Source organism: Dipteris shenzhenensis, chromosome 5, assembly GCF_047967505.1.
Source record: "Dipteris shenzhenensis isolate YYH24624 ecotype China chromosome 5, Dip_SZ_1.0, whole genome shotgun sequence".
NCBI classification, from domain to species: domain Eukaryota; kingdom Viridiplantae; phylum Streptophyta; class Polypodiopsida; order Gleicheniales; family Dipteridaceae; genus Dipteris; species Dipteris shenzhenensis.
The window spans coordinates 21,046,375-21,066,017 of record NC_141600.1 but is presented as its reverse complement, the minus strand read 5'-3'; the positions used below and the strand labels follow the sequence as shown (position 1 = coordinate 21,066,017).

The 19,643-nt window shown below is 44.5% G+C and overlaps 1 protein-coding gene across 1 annotated transcript in view; it reads left to right on the top strand.

The window, feature by feature from the left end:
* The window catches only part of PDIL5-3 (PDI-like 5-3), a 140,178-nt gene that overhangs the window by 91,273 nt on the left and 29,262 nt on the right, over nucleotides 1-19,643 (top strand). The window contains exons 9-10 of the mRNA XM_087374842.1: nucleotides 1,882-1,938; nucleotides 11,113-11,179. Of these exons, the coding sequence (XP_087230968.1) occupies nucleotides 1,882-1,938; nucleotides 11,113-11,179 (124 nt within the window). The remainder of the gene's footprint in view (nucleotides 1-1,881; nucleotides 1,939-11,112; nucleotides 11,180-19,643) is intronic.

Here is a 19,643-nt window from a genome sequence, read left to right as displayed (position 1 = left end):
CTAGCTCAACAAAGCTTTATATGGGCTGAAACAGGCCCCTCGTGCATGGTATGCCAAAATCCATGCCTTTTTGACCAGCAAGGGGCTGCACAATAGTCCTACTGAGAGCACCCTCTACATGAAGATGGATGGGGGGGAAATTTTAGTCATCCTTCTTTATGTCGATGACTTACTGCTCACAGGGTCCAATGAAGACAAAATTGCAGATTTCAAAGCTGATTTGCAGACCAACTTTGACATGTCAGATTTGGGACTGCTTCACTTTTATTTGGGGATCCAGCTCTCTCATGAGAGACGTGGCACTGTTATGTCTCAGTCCAAGTATGTTCAGAAACTCTTGGACAGATTTAACATGCATGATTGTAAGCCCATAGCCACTCCCATGGAGCCGGGGCTGAAACTCACAATGCATGATGCAGGAGAATTAGTTGATGCCACACTTTACAGTCAGGCTGTTGGATGCCTCATATATCTCTGCAACACTAGACCTGATATTGAGTTTGCAGTATCTCAGGTGAGCAGGTACATGCACAGCCCAAAAACTATGCATTGGCAGGCAGTTAAGCGCATCTTCCGTTATTTGCAGGACACGAAGTCTTTTGGCTTGCTATTTCCCAGGGGGGTGACTTGCAGATGCATGCCTACAGTGATTCAGAGTGGGCTGGTGATTATGACACTAGGCAGTCCACTAGTGGCAATTGTTTCTTTTTGGGTAAATCTTGCATTTCCTGGCTGAGTAAGAAACAATCTACAGTGGCTACCTTATCATGTGAAGCTGAGTACAGGGCAGCTTTCACAGCAACAGTTGAATGTGTCTGGCTGCGACGTCTATTTGCTGATCTTCATCTGTCTTTGGAGGGTCCTTCTCCAATTCTTAGTGATAGTTAGAGTGCCATTGCAGTGGCAAAGAATCCAGTGTTTCATGCTCGCACGAAGCACATTGAGGTTCACTATCACTACGTCATAGAGAAGTTGCATGCAGGAGAGATCAGTATGATCTTTGTGTCCACACATGACAACGTTGCAGATATTTTCACAAAAGCACTACCACGTGAAAAGTTTGAGGCATTTCGCAGTGCCCTGAACTTATATCCGTTTGGTGATTGATTAGCCTTGTACATGACATTGGCACTGCAGGGGGGTGTTAGAATTATAGATATAATTCAGCAGTGACCAATGTAATATAATAAGCTAGTTAGGGGCACTTTTCTCTCTTTAAGAGGTTTTTCCCCCTAACCGCAGTTAGTTCACTAACTATGGTTAGTGACTACTAAGGTTTTGTCACTAGGACAAAACCTTATCTCTCACTCATTGAGTTGTACTCTTCACACTCTTCTATTGCAACTCAGCTTTCAGCTTCCAAGCTTTCAACTCTCACTCTCTTGCTCTCTCTCACTCACCATTCTCTCACATGCAATTCTTATAGTTTTGGTTGATGTTGCAATAAACTGGCAAGGGCCTAAACTACATTTTTGCAGCCAAGACAACAGTTTGCTGTCTGTTTTTTCGTTGGCATTTGTCGTTATATAGAGGTTATTTTTTGGTGCCAATGGTGTGTGATTGGGATTACGGATTGTAGACAATGATGATAAGAAAGGTACTACTCACAAAGATTCGTCAACGTCTATAATCCTATGGTTGGAAGCTCTAAATAGGCAACTGCAGAGAGAAAAACTATGATAGATTGTGAATACAATGGCATTTGGAACGATATGTGGTGCAAGCAATGAGTATGAAAATGGATTTGAGAGTGTTTCAATGTCGCACTCCGTGCATTTAATGGCTGACGGAAAAGTTGCTCTTGTTTTTCTAGCATTTTATCACGAAACCTACTTTCTTTCGATTGATGTTGATCCACCAATTTTTGTACTTTCAATGCAGGCATCACATTCAAGGATACCCCTCCATCCGCATTTTTCGAAGCGGCCATGATGTAAGGTGTGTACCGTATTCTCTGTTATGCTGTGATACCTAATGCAATCTCTATGCTTTATGTTTTTGAGCTCAAAAAGCACGCACATGTACATGTATGTTTGCACACATGCACACACATGCACCTTGTGTGAGAAGTGCAGCGGAACTGCACCCCAAAGGAGAGAGAAAGAGAGCAAGCTACTCATAGAACTGAACAGGAAACCAGAGAGAACAAGAGAAAGAGAGTCTTGCACAAGGATCGCAGAAGAAAACCCCGCTACAACCGGGGGAGAGGAGCCCTATATATAGGGCTCCTCTCCCACATTCTCTCCAAGTGAACTGCTGGCTGTCTGCTCTGAGATGGAGAGAATGGGGGAGAGGAGCCCTATTTATAGGCTCCTCCCCTTGCCCAAGGCAACCAACTGGAGGAGTAGGGGAAGCTGACTGGGCAGCCGACCCAAGAGGGCCAGTCGACTGGCTGGTCGGTGAGCATATGGGGGTCTAGGAGCTATAAAAGGCCCCCCAACCATGGCGCCTACTAGGCTTCATGAGAGCAGCCTAGTGGCAGCACTAGGTAGGTCCCAGAACAGGACAAAACATGCCCGAATCTTCTCCGTACACTCCTCCATGTAGCGGTGGACTGGGCAGCATCCATCTCTCTCTCATTCTCTCTCTGCCGCTTCTGGGGGGGCAAACCCACAAACATGGCCCTCACTCTCCCTCACATGGGCGGGCAGACCCACAACCAAGGCCCTCACTCAATGAAATAGGAGATGTCACCTCTAACACCCCTCTCAGCTCTTGGATCTTGAGTGAGCTGGAATGGTCTCCAAGCAGCAGTTGTGCCAAGGCGTCACAGATCGTGACACCCCAATGTCACAGGTGACCAGGTGACCGGTAAGACAATGGTAGTATAAAGTACAAAATAGCATGCTGTTGCGGGCATTGCTTGGCGTGGTCTCTTGGCCGAGGCCCTGCGTGGGACTAGGGATACCGTAACCCTTGTCGATCGTGTTCCAATCTTGAACATGGAGGGAATGTCTCCAAGTTTAACCAGGTCTCGCCCATGTGTGATGCGAGTGAGGTGAGAACATATGTGATCCGACTGGAAAAACTGTTCGATCATGCTCTGAGAAGAGTCTATCAGTGCGTCCCGTCCCGGTCTCTGTGATCTGAGTAGATTCTCTTGATGTGTAACTGTCTCATGGATCTGGTTTGGGAAGGCGAGGAAGGTGAGAAGGATTCACAATGCTTTTTATGTGAGTCTCGCCCATGTGTGATGCAAGTGAGGTGAGAACATATGTGATCTGACTGGAAAAACTGTCTGATCATGCTCTGGAGAAGACTCTGTCAGTGCGTCCCGTCCCGTCCCGTCTCTGTGATCTGAGTAGATTCTCTCAATGTGTAACTGCCTCATGGATCTGGTTTGGGAAGCCGAGGAAGGTGAGGAGGATTCACAATGCTTTTCATGTGAGTCTTCTCAAGCCTTTTCAAGGTGATGTGCCCGAGAATATGCCTTGGGAAATGCAACCAGAGGTGGAAGAGTTGGATGAAATTCTGGTACCAGAGCATATTCTAGCACATAAGGAAAGGAAGGTAAAAGTTAAAGTTACCCAACGCTACTTGGTGAAATTTTCCAACTATTCATCATTGCATGCGAAGTGGTTGGAGGAGGAGGAACTGGCAGATATTCCTCAGGTGTTGCAGCTTTACCTTGAAGCTTTCCAGTTGGAGCCAACCTTAGTTGGCACTTCTTCAGGTTTAGCAAAGTGATAGGCGTCTGGAGCATTGCCTGATGCTCAAGAGGGGGGTTAGCACCTCCACTCCCTCTGTACAGACACACTCGAGTATCTAGAGGTCGCTTGGTGTTACTGTATGTTTCACCCGAGGTACTAGTTGCTGACATTATTTTTGCCGTGGGGCCTCTATGATTGGTGTACTAGTCACTTGACTATGATGCATTTGATGTGCAATGCTATATGTATTTGTTATCCATGGCTCTACAAATATGTATACATTGTTGGTTGATCTGTTGGCGGCATGGTTGGCTGTCCTTTCAGATTTTGTAGGTCTGTAGGTTGGCTACCCTTTCAGAGCTGGTTGATTTGTCGGCAGCATTGCTGGTTGTTCTTTCATATTTGCCTTGTCTTTTTGTCATTTTCTTTTTCTCTTTCTGTTGTTTTTGTTTGCATGCAATCGTGGACGTTTACCTTCTTTCAAGAGGGGGGTATGTCACGAGGACCTAAATTTATATGAATTTTGATTTGCGACTCCGGTAATTTACATGTGATTGCCTTGGGCCTTTGGGGCGCGAAAGTCTGGCTACGTGTGCGGGACTTGGGGAATTAAAACTCCTAGCGGTCCCTTGGAAATTGTGAATGTGCAGGCCAATTACAAGGCAATTAATTCCTAGGACGAGTGTGTGCAACAGAGGCGCAAAAGAGTGGTGCAATTAAAAATTGCTATTTTTGGCACGAGGCTCCAACATCAGCACAGGACACCTGTTTGGCGTGCAGGAGGCCAAAAAGCAAGCTAGAAGAGAGAGAAAATCCATCGCAATTTTCCCTGGAGGGGATTTGGAGCTGGGCGACCTGTTTTCAGGATGGATTTTGGACTTCTGCTGCTGCTGGTGACCTTCGGGCTGGTGGGCGACCTGTTTGGATGTCGTTTCTGCTGCTGGAAGCTGACTAGGAAGGATTGTGATTTCTCCACAGGTTGGATTTTGCTGTTTCCGGGCTCCAAAAGTATGGCGATTTCTCTTATAGGCAGATTTCATTGAAGGAGAGGTGATTCATTTGTTTGCTTCCCGAGCTGTAGACAACGAGCTACAGAAGATGGGGCGAAATGCTTCCTGGCTGATTCCTGCGAGTTGCTGCTGATTTTGGGACCTTTTTTAGGTGGGCGATGTTGGAGATATCATAGCGAAAGAGTGTGTTGATGTGATGTATCAGATAGCCGCTACAGCATTTCGGAGTGCTCTTGTGAGCTGTTTTGAGGGATTTGGACCTGTTGCAGCATTCAGTTTCACATTTCGAGGCATATTTTTTGCTGCTCTCTGATTTGTTGGAGCATCACTAGGCATTTATATCTGCTCTTTCTCACACAAGGAGATTGCTGTTCTGTTTTGAAGACCGTGACCAGCCCATTCCTGTTGGGTCTTCATTTCTGCTTGCTGCCCGCCTTCACGAACGTCTTTAGCATCATGACTTCGTTGTCTTCTACTTCCTTACTAGTGGAGAAGTTCAAGGGGGAAGGTTTTCCCACATGGCAAACCAAAATGCAGCTGCTCCTTATGCGTGAAGGAGTTTAGGATGTTGTTGAGGATGACTAGGTTGAGTTACTTGATCAGCAACACCAAAGGATTTGAAAGCAGCAGAATGCTAAGGCCATTGCCCTCATTGCTCATTGCTTAGCCAACTCTCTCATCCATCATGTGGATTTTAAGTGGACAGCTAAGCAGATTTGGAATCACCTCATCGAGACCTTGTTTGGTAAAAAAATCACCAACTCTAAAGTCTTTCTGAAGCTCAAGTTTTATGATTTGAAAATGGAAGAGAGAGTGATGATCTAGCCCGGTTTCAATGTCTTGTTTAACGACTCTCAAGCTTGAAAAGTGTGCCCAATGATGAAGATAAGATGGTTGTCCTTATGAAGAATATGCATGGAATTTCTTGCTTTGAGCAAACTCTTGAAGTCCTTCGTCTCTTGGCTGAAGAACAAGTTGAACCTAAAGACCCCCCAGAGGAGATACATGTAGCTACAATAGAGGTTCATGGCCTCTCTCTTGAGGACAAGGATCCTTTCGACCAAGGTTGGGCTTTCTAGCCCCCTATGGTATGTGTGTTTTGTGAGAAAAGGAGAGCGAGAGCAAATCACACAATGTATTGAAAAAGATAAGAAACAACCTACAAGACTAAGGTTTTGTCTAAGTGAAAAAACCTTATCCTAACCACTAACTATAGTTAGGGGTTCTAACTGTGGTTAGGGGAAAAAACCTCTAATGAGGGAAAAGTGCCCCTAACCCACTTATTTGTCATACATTGGTCACTACCATGAATTATGGCAATAATTCCAACACCCTCCGCAGTGCCAATGTGATGATGTACAAGGAAATGATCAATCACCAAAAGGAGATAAGTTCAGGGCACTGCGAAATGCCTCCAACTTCACGCGGAAGTGCTTTGGTGAAGATGTCAGCAACATTTTCATGTGTGGAGACATAGATCATACTGATCTCCCCTGCATGCAACTTCTCTCTGATTGCTTCTTGCGAGCATGAAACACAGGATTCTTGGCCATTGCTATAGCACTTTGACTATCAGTGAGAATGAGAGAAGGACCCTCCAATGAGAGATGAAGATCAGCAAATAAACGGTGCAGCCAAACACACTCAACTGTTGCGGTGAAAGCTTCCCTATACTCAGCTTCACATGAGGAGGTAGCCACAGTAGCTTGTTTCTTGCTCAACCAAGAAATGCAAGCATATCCCAAAAGAAATAATGGCCACTTGTGGATTGCCTAGTATCTTAGTCTCCAACACAATTTGAGTCACTGTAAGCATGCATCTGCAAGTCAACCCCCTTGGGAAACATCAAGCCATAAGACCTTGTGCCTTGCAAGTAACGGAAGATGCGTTTAACAGCCTGCCAATGTGCTGTCTTTGGGCTGTGCATATATCTACTTACTTGTTATAGTGAAAACTGAATATTGGGCCATGTATTGCACAAATAAATTAGGCACCCTACAGGCTGTAGAGTGTGGCATCTACTGATTCACGTGCATTATATATAGTAAGCTTCAACCTTGGCTCCATGGGAGTGGCTGTAGGCTTGCAATTTTGCATGTTGAACCGATCCAAGAGCTTTTGCACATACTTGGATTGAGACACAATGATGCCATGTCTCTCTTGTATAAACTGGATCCCCAAATAAAAATGTAACATGCCCAAATCTGGCATGTCAAATGTAGCTTTCAATTCAGCTTTAAAATTTGCAATTTTTTCTTCATGTGATCCTGTGAGCAGCATGTCATCTACATAAAGAATGATGACTAAAATATCCCCAGATCTGACATGTCAAATGTAGCTTTCAATTCAGCTTTAAAATCTGCAATTTTTTCTTCATGTGACCCTGTGAACAGCATGTCATCCACATAAAGATTGATGACTAAAATATACCTCTGGAGTGCCGACAGAAACTCAGTACAAAGACTTTGTATAAAGGGATGCTCAAGTATGTGTCGGGGTGTGGATTTTATGTATGAGAGCATATTTTTATACTATGGTCTACACCCACTGTTGGGCGCCGATGACATCAGTGGGGATGTCATAGTAGCTAGTCCCTGCTATGCGTGATGGAGTTTATGGTTTTCAATCTTATGAGTGACTATCGTGAGATTGAAACTGCACTATGTTGTGTTTTTAGAGGATGAGTTTGGGAATGTTCTTGGATTCATCTAGGTATATATATCCCTCCCATCCTTCTTGATGTTGAGGGTACTTTGAGTTGGACTGTTATAAAGCCCTTTGTTGGTCATAAAGGCACCAATTTTGGAGTACCATGCACGTGGGGCTTGTTTCAGCCCGTACAAATCTTGATTCAGCTTGCAAACTTTATGTGCATTACTCGAAATTTCAAAGCCAAGAGGTTGCTTGATATAAACCTCTTCCAACAAGTCTCTGTTAAGAAAGGCTGTTTTTGTGTCCAACTGATGAACATTCCAATCAAAGTGTGCAGCCATAGCCATAACTGATCTGATAGTGGTCATCGTGGAAGTAGGAGCAAATGTTTCCTCATAATCTATGCCCTTCTTCTGAGCATAGCCTTTTGCAACCAGCTGTGCCTTGTACCTGTCAATGGACCCTTTTGACTTTGAAAACCCATCTGGTACCTATGGCATTCTTTCCTGGTGGCAAATCCACAAGCTTCCAGGTATGATTTTTATCAATAGACTACAACTCATCTTGCATGGCATTCGTATGCTCTTCCTCATCAAGAAGAGTACATGCAAAAGCTGATTTAACAGAAAGAGCCCCCCCTTCGTGCCTTGCTGCACTACGAGTTCTGCCAGGCAAAGGAGCATCAAGTCTACTCTCCTTGAGACTTTGGAGCAGCCAATTTGGAACTGTTTTGGCTGCGTGTATTTTGGTAATCTCTTGCTTGACAACATCTACTGCGTGTGGAGGAACTAAATCAGCTGGTGGCTGAATCGGGCCATGTGGAACAGGAGGAGCTTGCTGTAAATGTTGATTTTCAGAAGGGATTTCAGATGCGGAACCCAAAGCAATGGGTAGTAAACCCTCAAAAACATCATCTGATATGGAGGAAGCTAGCATATTTAATTCAGCATGTGTATGTGCTGAATTTTCTGAAAAGATTACATCTTTGCTAATAAAAATCTTGCCCGTTGACGGTTGCAAGATTGTAGAGACGGTAACCTTTGCTCTCTGCACTATACCCATCAAATATGCATCTAAGTGCCTTGCCCGACAGTTTATGTCGAAACTGAACATGCACATGGGCATGTGCAACACATCCAAAGACACAAAAATGTTCCATTGAAGGCTTTCTCCCATGCCAAACTTCATAGGGAGTCTTTGTCTTCAAAGCCTTAGTGGGAGCCCGATTCAAAACATAGTCGGCACACATGAGACCCTCAAGCCAAAATCTGTGAGGCAACTTTTTGCTTGTGAGCATGCATCTATCCATCTTCATAAGAGTTCTATTCTTCCGCTCAGCTTTGCCATTTTGTTGAGGGGTGAGCCTCATTGTAAGCTGATGTGTAATGCCTTTCTCTTTTAAATAAGCCTCAAATTCATGAGACATATACTCCCCCCCTCTATCTGTATGTAGTATCTGCACCTTGAGTCCTGTTCCATTCTCAACCTTTGCCACAAAGTTTTGAAAATGCTTAAACACATCTGATTTTTTCTTTAAACCATAGATCCAAGTGTAGTTTGAGTAGTCATCATTCATCAATAAATGTGACATAATACAGATAACTACCAATGCAGGAGTCCTCATGGGATTGCAGACATCACTATGAATGAGCTGTAATTTACGAACAGCTCTTATTGCACCATCCTTTTTGAAAGGAAACTTGTGCATCTTCCCAAGTATGCACCCTTCACAGGCATGAGGGGGAGGTGACTCCAAGAGAGGCAAAGCATCAACCATAGCATGTTTTTGAAGTGTCATCAAGCTGCCATAACTCATATGCCCATATCTGGCATGCCATAACTCCGCATTCTGCATAGCAACAATGGGAGTAGAAACGTGTTTTCAGCATGATCTAGTCTTTTCTCAAAAACATTAAGCTGAAAAAGACCACGAAATAGCGTCCCAGATAGTTTCAAGGCATAATCATTTGTCTCGAACTGCACACTTGTCATCTTCAAAGACAACCTAAAATCCTCTTTTATTGAGAGAGGACATTGAAAGCAAATTTTTCTTGATTCCAGGCACATAAAGCACATCATGAATTTTGAACTGTGGCTGTAAGCACAATCTCACCAATGCCACGAACTGAATAAGAAGAATCATTTGCACAAGACACTCTTTTTCCAACACATAGAATCAAACAAACACTTCGTGGAAGTGATATTTTTGGTGGCACCACTATCAAAATACCAATTATTCAATGTCCATCAGTGCAAGAAGCAAGATCAATACCTCATTGGCTGCTCCGCACTCTCGAGGACAACGAGCTTTCTTCACTTAGTCGTACACGGAGTGGCAGTGGAGACATTGAGGATGCCCATTTTTGGGAGTTTGCTTGGATCAGCAGCATACTTGAGGTAGATGAGCCTGATAGTTTTGATGATGTACTAGACAATGTACATTGGATGCAGGCAATGCAAGCGGAGATTGACTCCATTAAGAAAAATCACACTTGGGAGTTGGTGGACTTGCCTACCGGCAAGAAGGCAAGTGGCACGAAGTGGGTGTACAAGCTCAAAAGAGAATTAGATGGTTCCATAGATAGATACAAAGCTCGTTCGTGGCAAAGGGTTATGCAGAGCAGAGAGGCATAGATTATGATGAAACCTTTGCCCCCACTTCTTGTATGACGAATGGGCACCTTTAGTAGGAGGTCTACGTTTCTCAGCCCATTGGATTTGTGGAACGTGGAAAGGAAACCAAAGTATTGAGAAAGGCCTTGAAGCAAGCCCTTCAAGCTTGGGGTATGCAAAAATAGATGCAGAATAGTCCACATGAGAGCACCCTCTTTGTCAGGAAGGGGGGGATTTGCTCATCATTGTTCTCTACGACGTCGATGACATGCTGTTCACAATGTTGCAAAAATTGCAGACTTTAAGACTGAATTACAGCATACATTTGAGATGTCAGTTTTGGGGTTGGTTGCTTCACTACTATTTCGGCATCCAGTTTATACAAGATGATTGAGGTGTCGGGCTGTTGCAATCCAAGTATATTGGTAAGCTTTTGGAACGGTTTAGATCTCAGAATTACAAGCCCATCTCTACTCCTATCGAGCCGGGGCTGAAGCTGTCTGTTCATGATGCCAGAGAACCTTTTGATGCCTCTGTTTATAGCTAGGCTGTGGAATTATTTATGCAACACACGTCTTGACATTCAGTATGCAGTGTCCTACACAGCCCAAAGACTTCACATTGGTAGGCTGTGAAGCATGTTTTTCAATATTTGCAGGGCACCCGGTCTCTTTTGATGCCTATGATGAATCAATTTTGAATTGTGCTAATTCAGCTTCCTTGTTCAGCATTTGTCTATTCTTGGACAAGACGTTTGTGCTGTTGGTCAAGTTATTTAGATAAATTTCGTAAGGTTGACCTTCCTATTACTGAAGCACTAATTTTGTGGTTTGTTGTATTTGGTCAAATTCTGCGCTATTTGGGCTGACAACTATGCACTCGCCAAAATAGAGGGTAAGTACATGACAACAACTTCAATTGTTTTGAATTCTTATTTTATAGAGATCATAAGCTTTACTTGCCAAAAGAAAGTCTTGATGTGATAGAACGTACTCTTGCTATCATGAGCAAATAGCATTTGAATAATCACAGCCATTGAGTGAGGCTTTTAGCCTAAATACTTTGTTATTCATCCATCATAGGTTAGGTTAATAGATGCTCTTGTTCCAACAATAGTCAAGGCCATTTGGGTGCTATTAAAACATTTTTTCCCTTTTCTAAAATTAATGTAAGGTGTTGCATTGTAGGGAAGAGCATGGGAATCATAATCATGAATCGTACTATGGAGAACGTGACACTGACTCTTTGGTTGCGGTACGAATGTAGCTTCACAGAGTTTCATCTAATGCCTGAGTGGTGGTGGTGGTGGTGTTTTTTTTTTTGGCTGCTATAATGATTACGTTTGGAAGATGTGACATTTCTGTTTTTCAGCTGAAAAGTGATAAAAACATATATAGTGGAGACATGGAGGATGTGCTAAAAGTTTTCCTTATGGACTAGTACAACGGTTGAAGAATGCCCCTAGCTAGAAATACATGATTGAGATTCTTCTATTGGGGGATACAACATATTTATCGAATAACTATTTGTGAGAATACTACTTGCAAGTGAAACCTTATGCTCTACTCTTTGGAGAATGTTCCCCATACGATTAGGATTTCATTACAAAGTGGTAAATTATAGGTATTACTTCTCGAACTATCATCTAGCAGGAGGTAATTGCAAGTTAGACCATGCATTCTCATGGAAACAAAGAAATGGGTTCCACTTTTATAGGAATCCTATTGGCCTTAGATAATACCTTTTATGAGCCTATTCTACATTTAGAATCACAAACACACCCTTACCTCACATCCTAGTGACACCTATCTATCCAATAGGGTACTACAAGGCCGGGAAAATTGCTTACTCTTTTTTAAGGATAAACTTGGTGTCATTGTATTAACGTTTCCTATCTTAAGCCTACTCACTTTTCCCCCACACATTTGGACTTTGACCACATGGGTATATTTTGGTCTAGTGAGGCTAAGATCTAGCCTTAAGTGTAATCATTACTGGCTTCTCTTAGTCCTTAATCTTAAGATGCAATATTTTTCATGGGAAGGCTGCACTCTTGATGATGCAACAATTTCCCTATTTTGGCCTGCCGTTGATTACATTTTTTGTCTTTGAGAGAAAAGAGCTTTCTATTATGTGGTAAAAATGATGCAATGTTAACTGTTTGTAAGGATGTCCCATGTCTAGGGACTAGGTGCCAACAACTAGCATGGTATCGTGTGTGTAATTGAATCTTTTTCACTTTGTTTTTTTCAAAGAGTTGATGGTAGGTAGACGATGCTTGTTAAAGCTCTCCTTTTAGTCTTCATGCTAAACAATAGGTTCAAATTGAGGCACGTGTGAAGGGCAGTCATCATATGAGATTTAAAGGGAGTTGCACTGAAACTTCCACCATGCCTCAGGCAAATTCAGTAACAACCACACATAGATTGGCTTTTGCAAAATATGTTGAGGCCCATAGGATTTATGGAAAGGTGATTTTACCACCCATTCTCAGGACCAACTAGCTAGTAGGTTAAAGACCTTGAGAGAATTAGGTTTGGAGAGCCGTAGAATGTTAAAGAGAAGCACAAAAGAGGAGCAAGAGATGGATCTCCATGAAGGGGATTGGGTACTCCTCAAATTTGAGAATCCCAACTCAATAAGATGAAAGGAAAAGAAAAGGTTTATCCAAACCTATCTTCTAGGTATGATGGACCTTTTCATGTCAGTGAGCCAATAAATGAAGTCACGTATTGACTAGCATGACCAAAGAATTGGAAGATTCCACAATGCTTTCCACGTGATTCTTCTAAAGAAATATCAAGGACCAAAGTATAAAAGATATGTGAAGGCTAGGCCTTGCAGGGACGCTCATGATGCGTGGATGTTTTCTTGGTATATATGAGGTCTGACCTAATGTTGATGAGAGCATCACAAGACGGCTATGTTGCCCTCCATCACTAGGCTAAAGTGTGCAATCTAGATGTGTAGACGATGGTTTTGGCAGTGCTCTTTCATCAAGTAGATACCATCTCTGTGTGGAATGCATATGCGCCTTCCATTTGAGAGCTAGGGTACCATTGCTCGATTGAATAGACCTCAGATATGTCTTAGCCTTACAATGATCTTGAGTGAGCACTACTAGATCCCACGTGCTGATAATTATGTGATTAGTAGCTCAATAGGCAGCTCAATAGGCATTGGAAATTTATCTCCTCCACACGTGGGATGGAATACCCTTACTATACAGGTGGGCAACTCGACAGATTCTACTCGTCCGGGTGCATGTGCCGTTTTGTGTGTAGTCATTCTCCGCCTTAGGGTTAAGGAGGTGCTATTGGGCTCTCGTTTGTGCTTGGTTCATGGAGCAGGTAGGTGGAGGATAGAACATCCCGCGACCCTAGCACAGTTGAGGCTGCAGGGGCTTGAATAGCTCGTTGCTTGGGGCAGCCAATGCGAATCCCAACAGGATAGCGGGGGTTGTGTGTGTGTGTGAGAGAGAGAGAGAGAGAGAGAGAGAGAGGGGGAGGGAGGGAGGGAGGAAGGGATACTTTTTTTTAACATCATGCCACAAGTTAGGGCCCTCACGGGGTCATCAGACGTCGATCCTAGTGATCGAACTCAACGTACCGAACAACAAGTCACTCCCATAACCAACCAAGTCTGTTCACCAACAGTGGTAGGAATGTTGGCCGGGATGAGACTATATACACACTAAAGAGATTTAAAAAAAAAAACGTCAAGCCACAAGGCAGGGTCCTCACAGGGTCATCCCTAGGGATCTGTCAACAACAAGAGTCACTGTCGTAACCACCAAGTCTGCCAAGAGCAGTAGAAATGTGGGGCGGGAATTGGGATGAGACTATACACACATTGAAGAGAAGAAAGTTTTTAACGTCGGGTCACAGGGTAGGGCCCTCACGGGGTCATCAGACATTGATCCTGGGGATGGAACTCAACACACCCAACAATAAGAGTCACTTCTATAACGAGCAAGAGCGGCAAAAATGTTGGCCGAGATGAGACTATATACACACTGAAGAGAAACGAGGGAGGGCCGTCACGGGGTCGTCCGACATCGATCCCGGGGATCGAACTCAATACACCCAACAACAAGAGTCGCTCCCAAGTCTTTGGAAGACTGTTGGGTCTATGAGACTATAAGAAACCTGATACAACAAGCTGAGAGGGTGGAGCTACTAAAACGAGCATGAACACCTATGCTAGATGCTAAATGCTACATAGTCATAAAAGGCATCAGTAATAAATTGTCCAAAGCATCAGTACTACATCATCCTAACATCAACATCATCTGCATTATTGTATCATCATGTCACATCAAATGCAATGGCAAGCTTGGCCCGATACAACAGATATTCGAGCTCTAGAAGGGAGGTCATGGTGGACCGAATGGTTAGCGGGGTTGTGGTGGTATAAGATCAGAGATTGAGTGCTGACGGCTATTTGTGGGTGCGGTTCAACGTGGCCTCCTGTGGCTGTGGCTCTTCGTCTGACAAGGGCCATGGTAACTCTTGTAGGTCGCGTAGGTCGTGCCCCAGGTGTGAAACGTGGAAGGGATGTCTCCAAGTGTGATCTGTGTATCCTCCGATGTGTCATGCCGGCGGCTTTGGATGTCTACCTCAGCGGCTTTTCGAGAACGAGGGTCTGTATGATCTGGCTGAAAGAACTTTGTGATCATGCTCTGAGATGAGTCTGCCTGTGTCCCCCGTCCCACTCTTGATGCCTAAACGCCTCATGAATGAAGGTGGCTATGTATCTTTGATCTGGATAAGAAAGGAGGTGGGATAGCAGTCCAAAGCTATCTCCAAAGAACAATAGTAGCGGCATCGGATCTCATAGTACACTGGGCACTTGAAGGTCTTCTAACTCCCGTAAATCACATAAGACACAAATCTGCCTCTCCTTGGGTACTCCCTCAGCTCACCCACTGTGTATGCGAAGTCGATGTGATGAACCCGAAACTGCCCAATAGAGATCCTCAATGAATGGGGAGATGAATTCGTGTATATCCTGGAGGATCGATAAAGCCCTCATCATAAATGTGCAAATAATGATCTCTATAGAAGCTGAGCTTAACTGGGAGCTCACTCGGTGCCAACCAGGTCCTCAATGTGTGTAGTTGTAGAAGGTCCTCGTGTATGACCTGGTTAACCTCATGATATCTGGGCGGGAGATATGGCGCATCAATGTTGTACTGGAAGGGGGGTGATCTGTCCATGTGGAGTCCTAATCTCTTAAACCACTTGCATGTGTTTGCATACCAGCATCTCGGATCACCCTCAGTTGCTAAGGTCATAGAAGAGGATAGTGCTAGCCATAGTAGTCTACGTCGCCGTGAGAGAGAGAGAGAGAGAGAGAGAGAGAGAGAGAGAGAGAGAGAGAGAGAGAGAGAGAGAGAGAGAGATGTATTAACATCTGCAAGAGGCCTTGCGGGCCTATGAGGCAAATGCAAAGCCAAAAGGTAACTCATACAAGCCACTAAGGGCTCACTAAGGCCCTTGCTGAAAGCTAAAGTGCTAAGCTAGTGAACAAAGTAGTAGAAGTAGCAAAATATCAACAGTAATACTGGAAGCTCAGAAGCTAGGTGGCTCATGTACACCGGGTCAAGAGCACGGTCAAAATGATCTGAACGCGAATGGCAGGGGGACCCTCCTCATGGCTGGCATGGCGACCGATATACATAAGGTAAGGTATGAGTTGTCGGCCATGAGTGGAGGAAGAGGCACAGTAAAGTCATGTATTCGTGGGACAAAGGCTAGTGGACCGATGGTAGTCCACATTACTTCTCCCCCCGCCATGTGGGAAACAAGTGAGCCCACTAGATGATGGCCATGTCCGGAGACCCAAACTCTGTGAGCCCAACTCCGGAAACAAGTGAGCCCCCAACTCCGGAGACCCCAACTCTGTGAGCCCAACTCCGGAAACAAGTGAGCCCCCAACTCTAGTAGATGCCTCCCATATGGTGTCACTGGTGCATATGCATGTGCCGACTGTCTCATGATCCCCAACTCTGCTGCATCCATCTCCGGTACTATGAGGGAATCCTCATCGAAATCTAACAAGCCAACTTGTCTGTTCCCAACACGTGCATTGAAGTCACCAAGGAGGAGAGTGTCCCCTTGTCTAGAGAGCTCTGTGATGTCATCATGGATAGTCTCATATGGGCTGTGCCCGTCAGTGGTGACCTCTCGTGCATGTGAGAGAAAGAAAGAAAGATATATTAATGTCCACGGGAGACCTCGCAGGCCTATGGGACAAAGTGCACAAAAAAGCGAACTTAGAGCATGGAGATGTTGGGCTGGAGCTGGAGGCAGAAAGCAGGAGCTGAAGGGAGCAGGGAGCACGGAGCTCTTGAACCTGCTCTGATACCAAATGTAAGATTTGGGGGAGAGAGAGAGCAAGAGAGTGAGCTGAGAGCTGAAAGCTTGAAAGCTTAGTTGCAATGAAGAGTGTGAGAGTACAACTGAAAGAGTGAGAGATAAGGTTTTGTCCTAGTGACAAAACCTTAGTAGTCACTAACCATAGTTAGTGAACTAACTGCGGTTAGGGGGAAAAACCTCTTTAAGAGGGAAAAGTGCCCCTAACTAGCTTATTAAATTACATTGGTCACTGCTGAATTATATCTATAATTCTAACACTGCTCCCACCATTGGCCTCGTGGTACTTGTGGCTTTTTCTGCTCCTTAGAAGCCGAAGGCTTCTCAGGGCACTGGGCAGCTACATGCCCCTCTTTCCCACACTTAAAGCATTTCCCATCTTTGCGAAACTCAGCTATCTGTTCAGGAGTGAATGGGGATTTTCCTTTATAAGTCTTTGAAAACTGAGTACCCCTCGGCTTCTGAGACTGAAACCCTTTCTTTTCAACCTTGGGGTACTCATTCTTTTCTGATTTTGAAAAATTAGTTTTCTTTCTTTCAGCACATCCTGCATGCAAGGATAGTACTGTAGATGGATCTTGTAACGGCACAAGACTAGCTATTGAAGCTGAATGCACAAGGTCTTGAATGTTCTTTGCCCCCAAAGCATTCACTACTGCCTGGATTCTTGGACTGAGACCTGCTCTGTACTTTCTCATTTGGGTTCCTTTGGAGATCTTTTTGAAAGGTGCAACCTGCAAATAAGCATCCCAAAACTTTTGGTTGTACACATCCACTGTATCTCCTGCATCCATATGCAAACTGTCCCAATCTTGAAGAACATGATCTCTAAACTGTTTAGGCATAAACTGCTGGTAGAAGGCTTTCTTGAAGTCCTTCCACTTCTTTGGGGCTGACCCATCTGTGGTCTATGCACTCCACCATGCACTAGCTGTTGCTGTCAAGTGCAAACTGACCATTCTTAACTTGGAGGATTCTGAAAACTTTTATGTATCGAATGCAGCATCAAACTACCTGATAAACTGCAATGCTTTGTCTGTATGACCATACTGTCCATTGTAGGTCATAAACTTGACAGATTTACCTCCCTCTTTGAATTCCTTGGTCTCTCTGGAAGACTTACTCTTCTTGGACTTCTTGTGTTTCCTTCTTTTCCTTGATGGTTTATTTGATAAAGAAGAAGATACAGAAGTCGAGCTCGAGGTAGACGGTGAAGGACTGGGAGATCGGTGATGATGCCTCGATCTCTTCCTGCTATGAGACCGTCCCCTATGAGATCTCTCTTTCTCTGGCTGTACACGAGAGTGTGCCTCTGGCATTGGCACGTCATATGCTGCATTAGGCATAGCTTCTTCTTGAAACAAATGCTGAGCCCTTGGATCCTTTCTGAGATTTTCCATCTCTTGTATACGAGTGCGTACCATCTGCTCAAATTCTTGCGGAGTTTGTTGCACACTTCTCTGTCTTGGATGTACATCCCTATCTTGTGAATCCCACTGGATAGGTGATTGAGCCATTTTCTTACAACTCGTCTGAGATCTGCAAGTTTCTCACACACACTGTGTATGCAACTGATGCATGCTGCCTTTGCTTTTCAAAGAGAAAAATTACCTCAACAAGAGGTGTCTTGCATTCACAATCTGTGCCAGTACTGGGCTGTCAGCTCAAGGCATAAACTTAAAGCTGTATGCCTCTTTTCTGGCTACTGCAAATGGCTTCAAAAAAAGCATCTGTTTTTCCCTCTTTTCACTGCTCAAAAGCATGCATACTCTTTTTCTGCAAATCTCTGATTTTCTCTGATTTTCTGCTGCTTTTCTGACAGTAAAAGTCTGACAGGTAGGTGAAATCTGCTGGCAGAAGCAGTCTCTGCAACTGTCTCTTTTTTTTTTTGGGGACAGTAACCAGATGGAGTAACTGGCTGGTTACTGTAACCGGATGGTTACTGTCTGGTCAAACTGACCAGACTGGTTCTGTTCTGGTCTGGTTTGGTTGGGCCAATTAACTAGACCTCTGACCAGGGTTAACTAACCAGAGTTAACTTAATTACTGGCCTGCCAGGCTGGCTGCCATGTGTCTGCTCTCTGCACATGCTTGTGCCATGTCAGCATGCCACGTGTCACTGCCACGTCAGCTGGACATGCTGGCTGCCATGTCAGCTCGCACGTGTGGTTGCCACGTCACCTGTGTGCCACGTGTAAGCACCACGTCACTTGCCTGTTGCTCATGTGCCACGTGTACTTCTAACTGGCACCTAGCCTCATCAGCGCCTATGCCACGTAAGCCTAAGGTTGAACCTTGGCTGGCTCACTGACATCGCGCGTCGCGCCGATGCATTAGTCTCTTTTGGCTTCTGTAACATCTAGTGCCCGCTCACAGAGTCGACGATGGAACCCGTTCAGGAATGCTCTTGGAGCCCTTGCGCTGCCTCAAAGCCTGGACTTGCCTTCACACTTCAAGCAAGCACCAGCGTGAAAGCTTCAACGCACAAGAAGGCGCATGTTAGCAGAGAAATCACTGACTATGTCCTCCGTGAAATTGCTCTTCTACGCAAATATCCCATGAAGCCTTTCATACTCGGAAGAACACGACGCCACCTTGCTTTTCAAGTTTACGCCTGCGTGAAAAACGTCTTGCCACGTGAAGGAATCACTTTGCGTTGGCCCTTCTCTTCTGTGGTCTCTTTACCAACAGAAACTCTCGTCAGAGGTGTCCTACGTTGGCCACTTGGATTTCCACAGATTTCCACGCACCTGCTACTTGATCGTCACAGCTTCAAAAAACTGTGAAGCCATTCTCTCTCTCTCTCTCTCTCTCTCTCTACACACAGCTAGGGCCCAAGACAACATGTTGGGCTAGACCCCCCCGAAGGTATGTTATTTCTTGAAGAGAGAATCTGTTACAAGAGTTCAGCGTAGAGCTGCCTGATACAAAAATCCAACGTAAATCCATATTACAAGAGCTTCAAGCTCATTTCAAATTGGCAACATGCCACTTGTCTAAAATCTAGACTAAGTCCTATTACATGCCACTAAGGGAAACTCTGGATTCTTCGAAGCACTTGGTCACGCGAACCGCCTCCTAGATGCTTGTTAGGCTCCCGTAGCGCTTAGGAAAATAACTCTTCCTAGTACCTGTAACAATTAATTAAAGCGCACCACCATGGCACCCATTAATTGTTAGCGCTTTGCATGCAAATAACACACTGTGGACTAATTCTAGTCACAGTGGGCGTCCTCACTGAACACATGTGCACACATAGCAAATATAAAAATATATATTTATTCTCTGGTTGACCGAAGTCAATGCTCTTGATCATAATTAAGGAGCTTTGACCAAGGGTC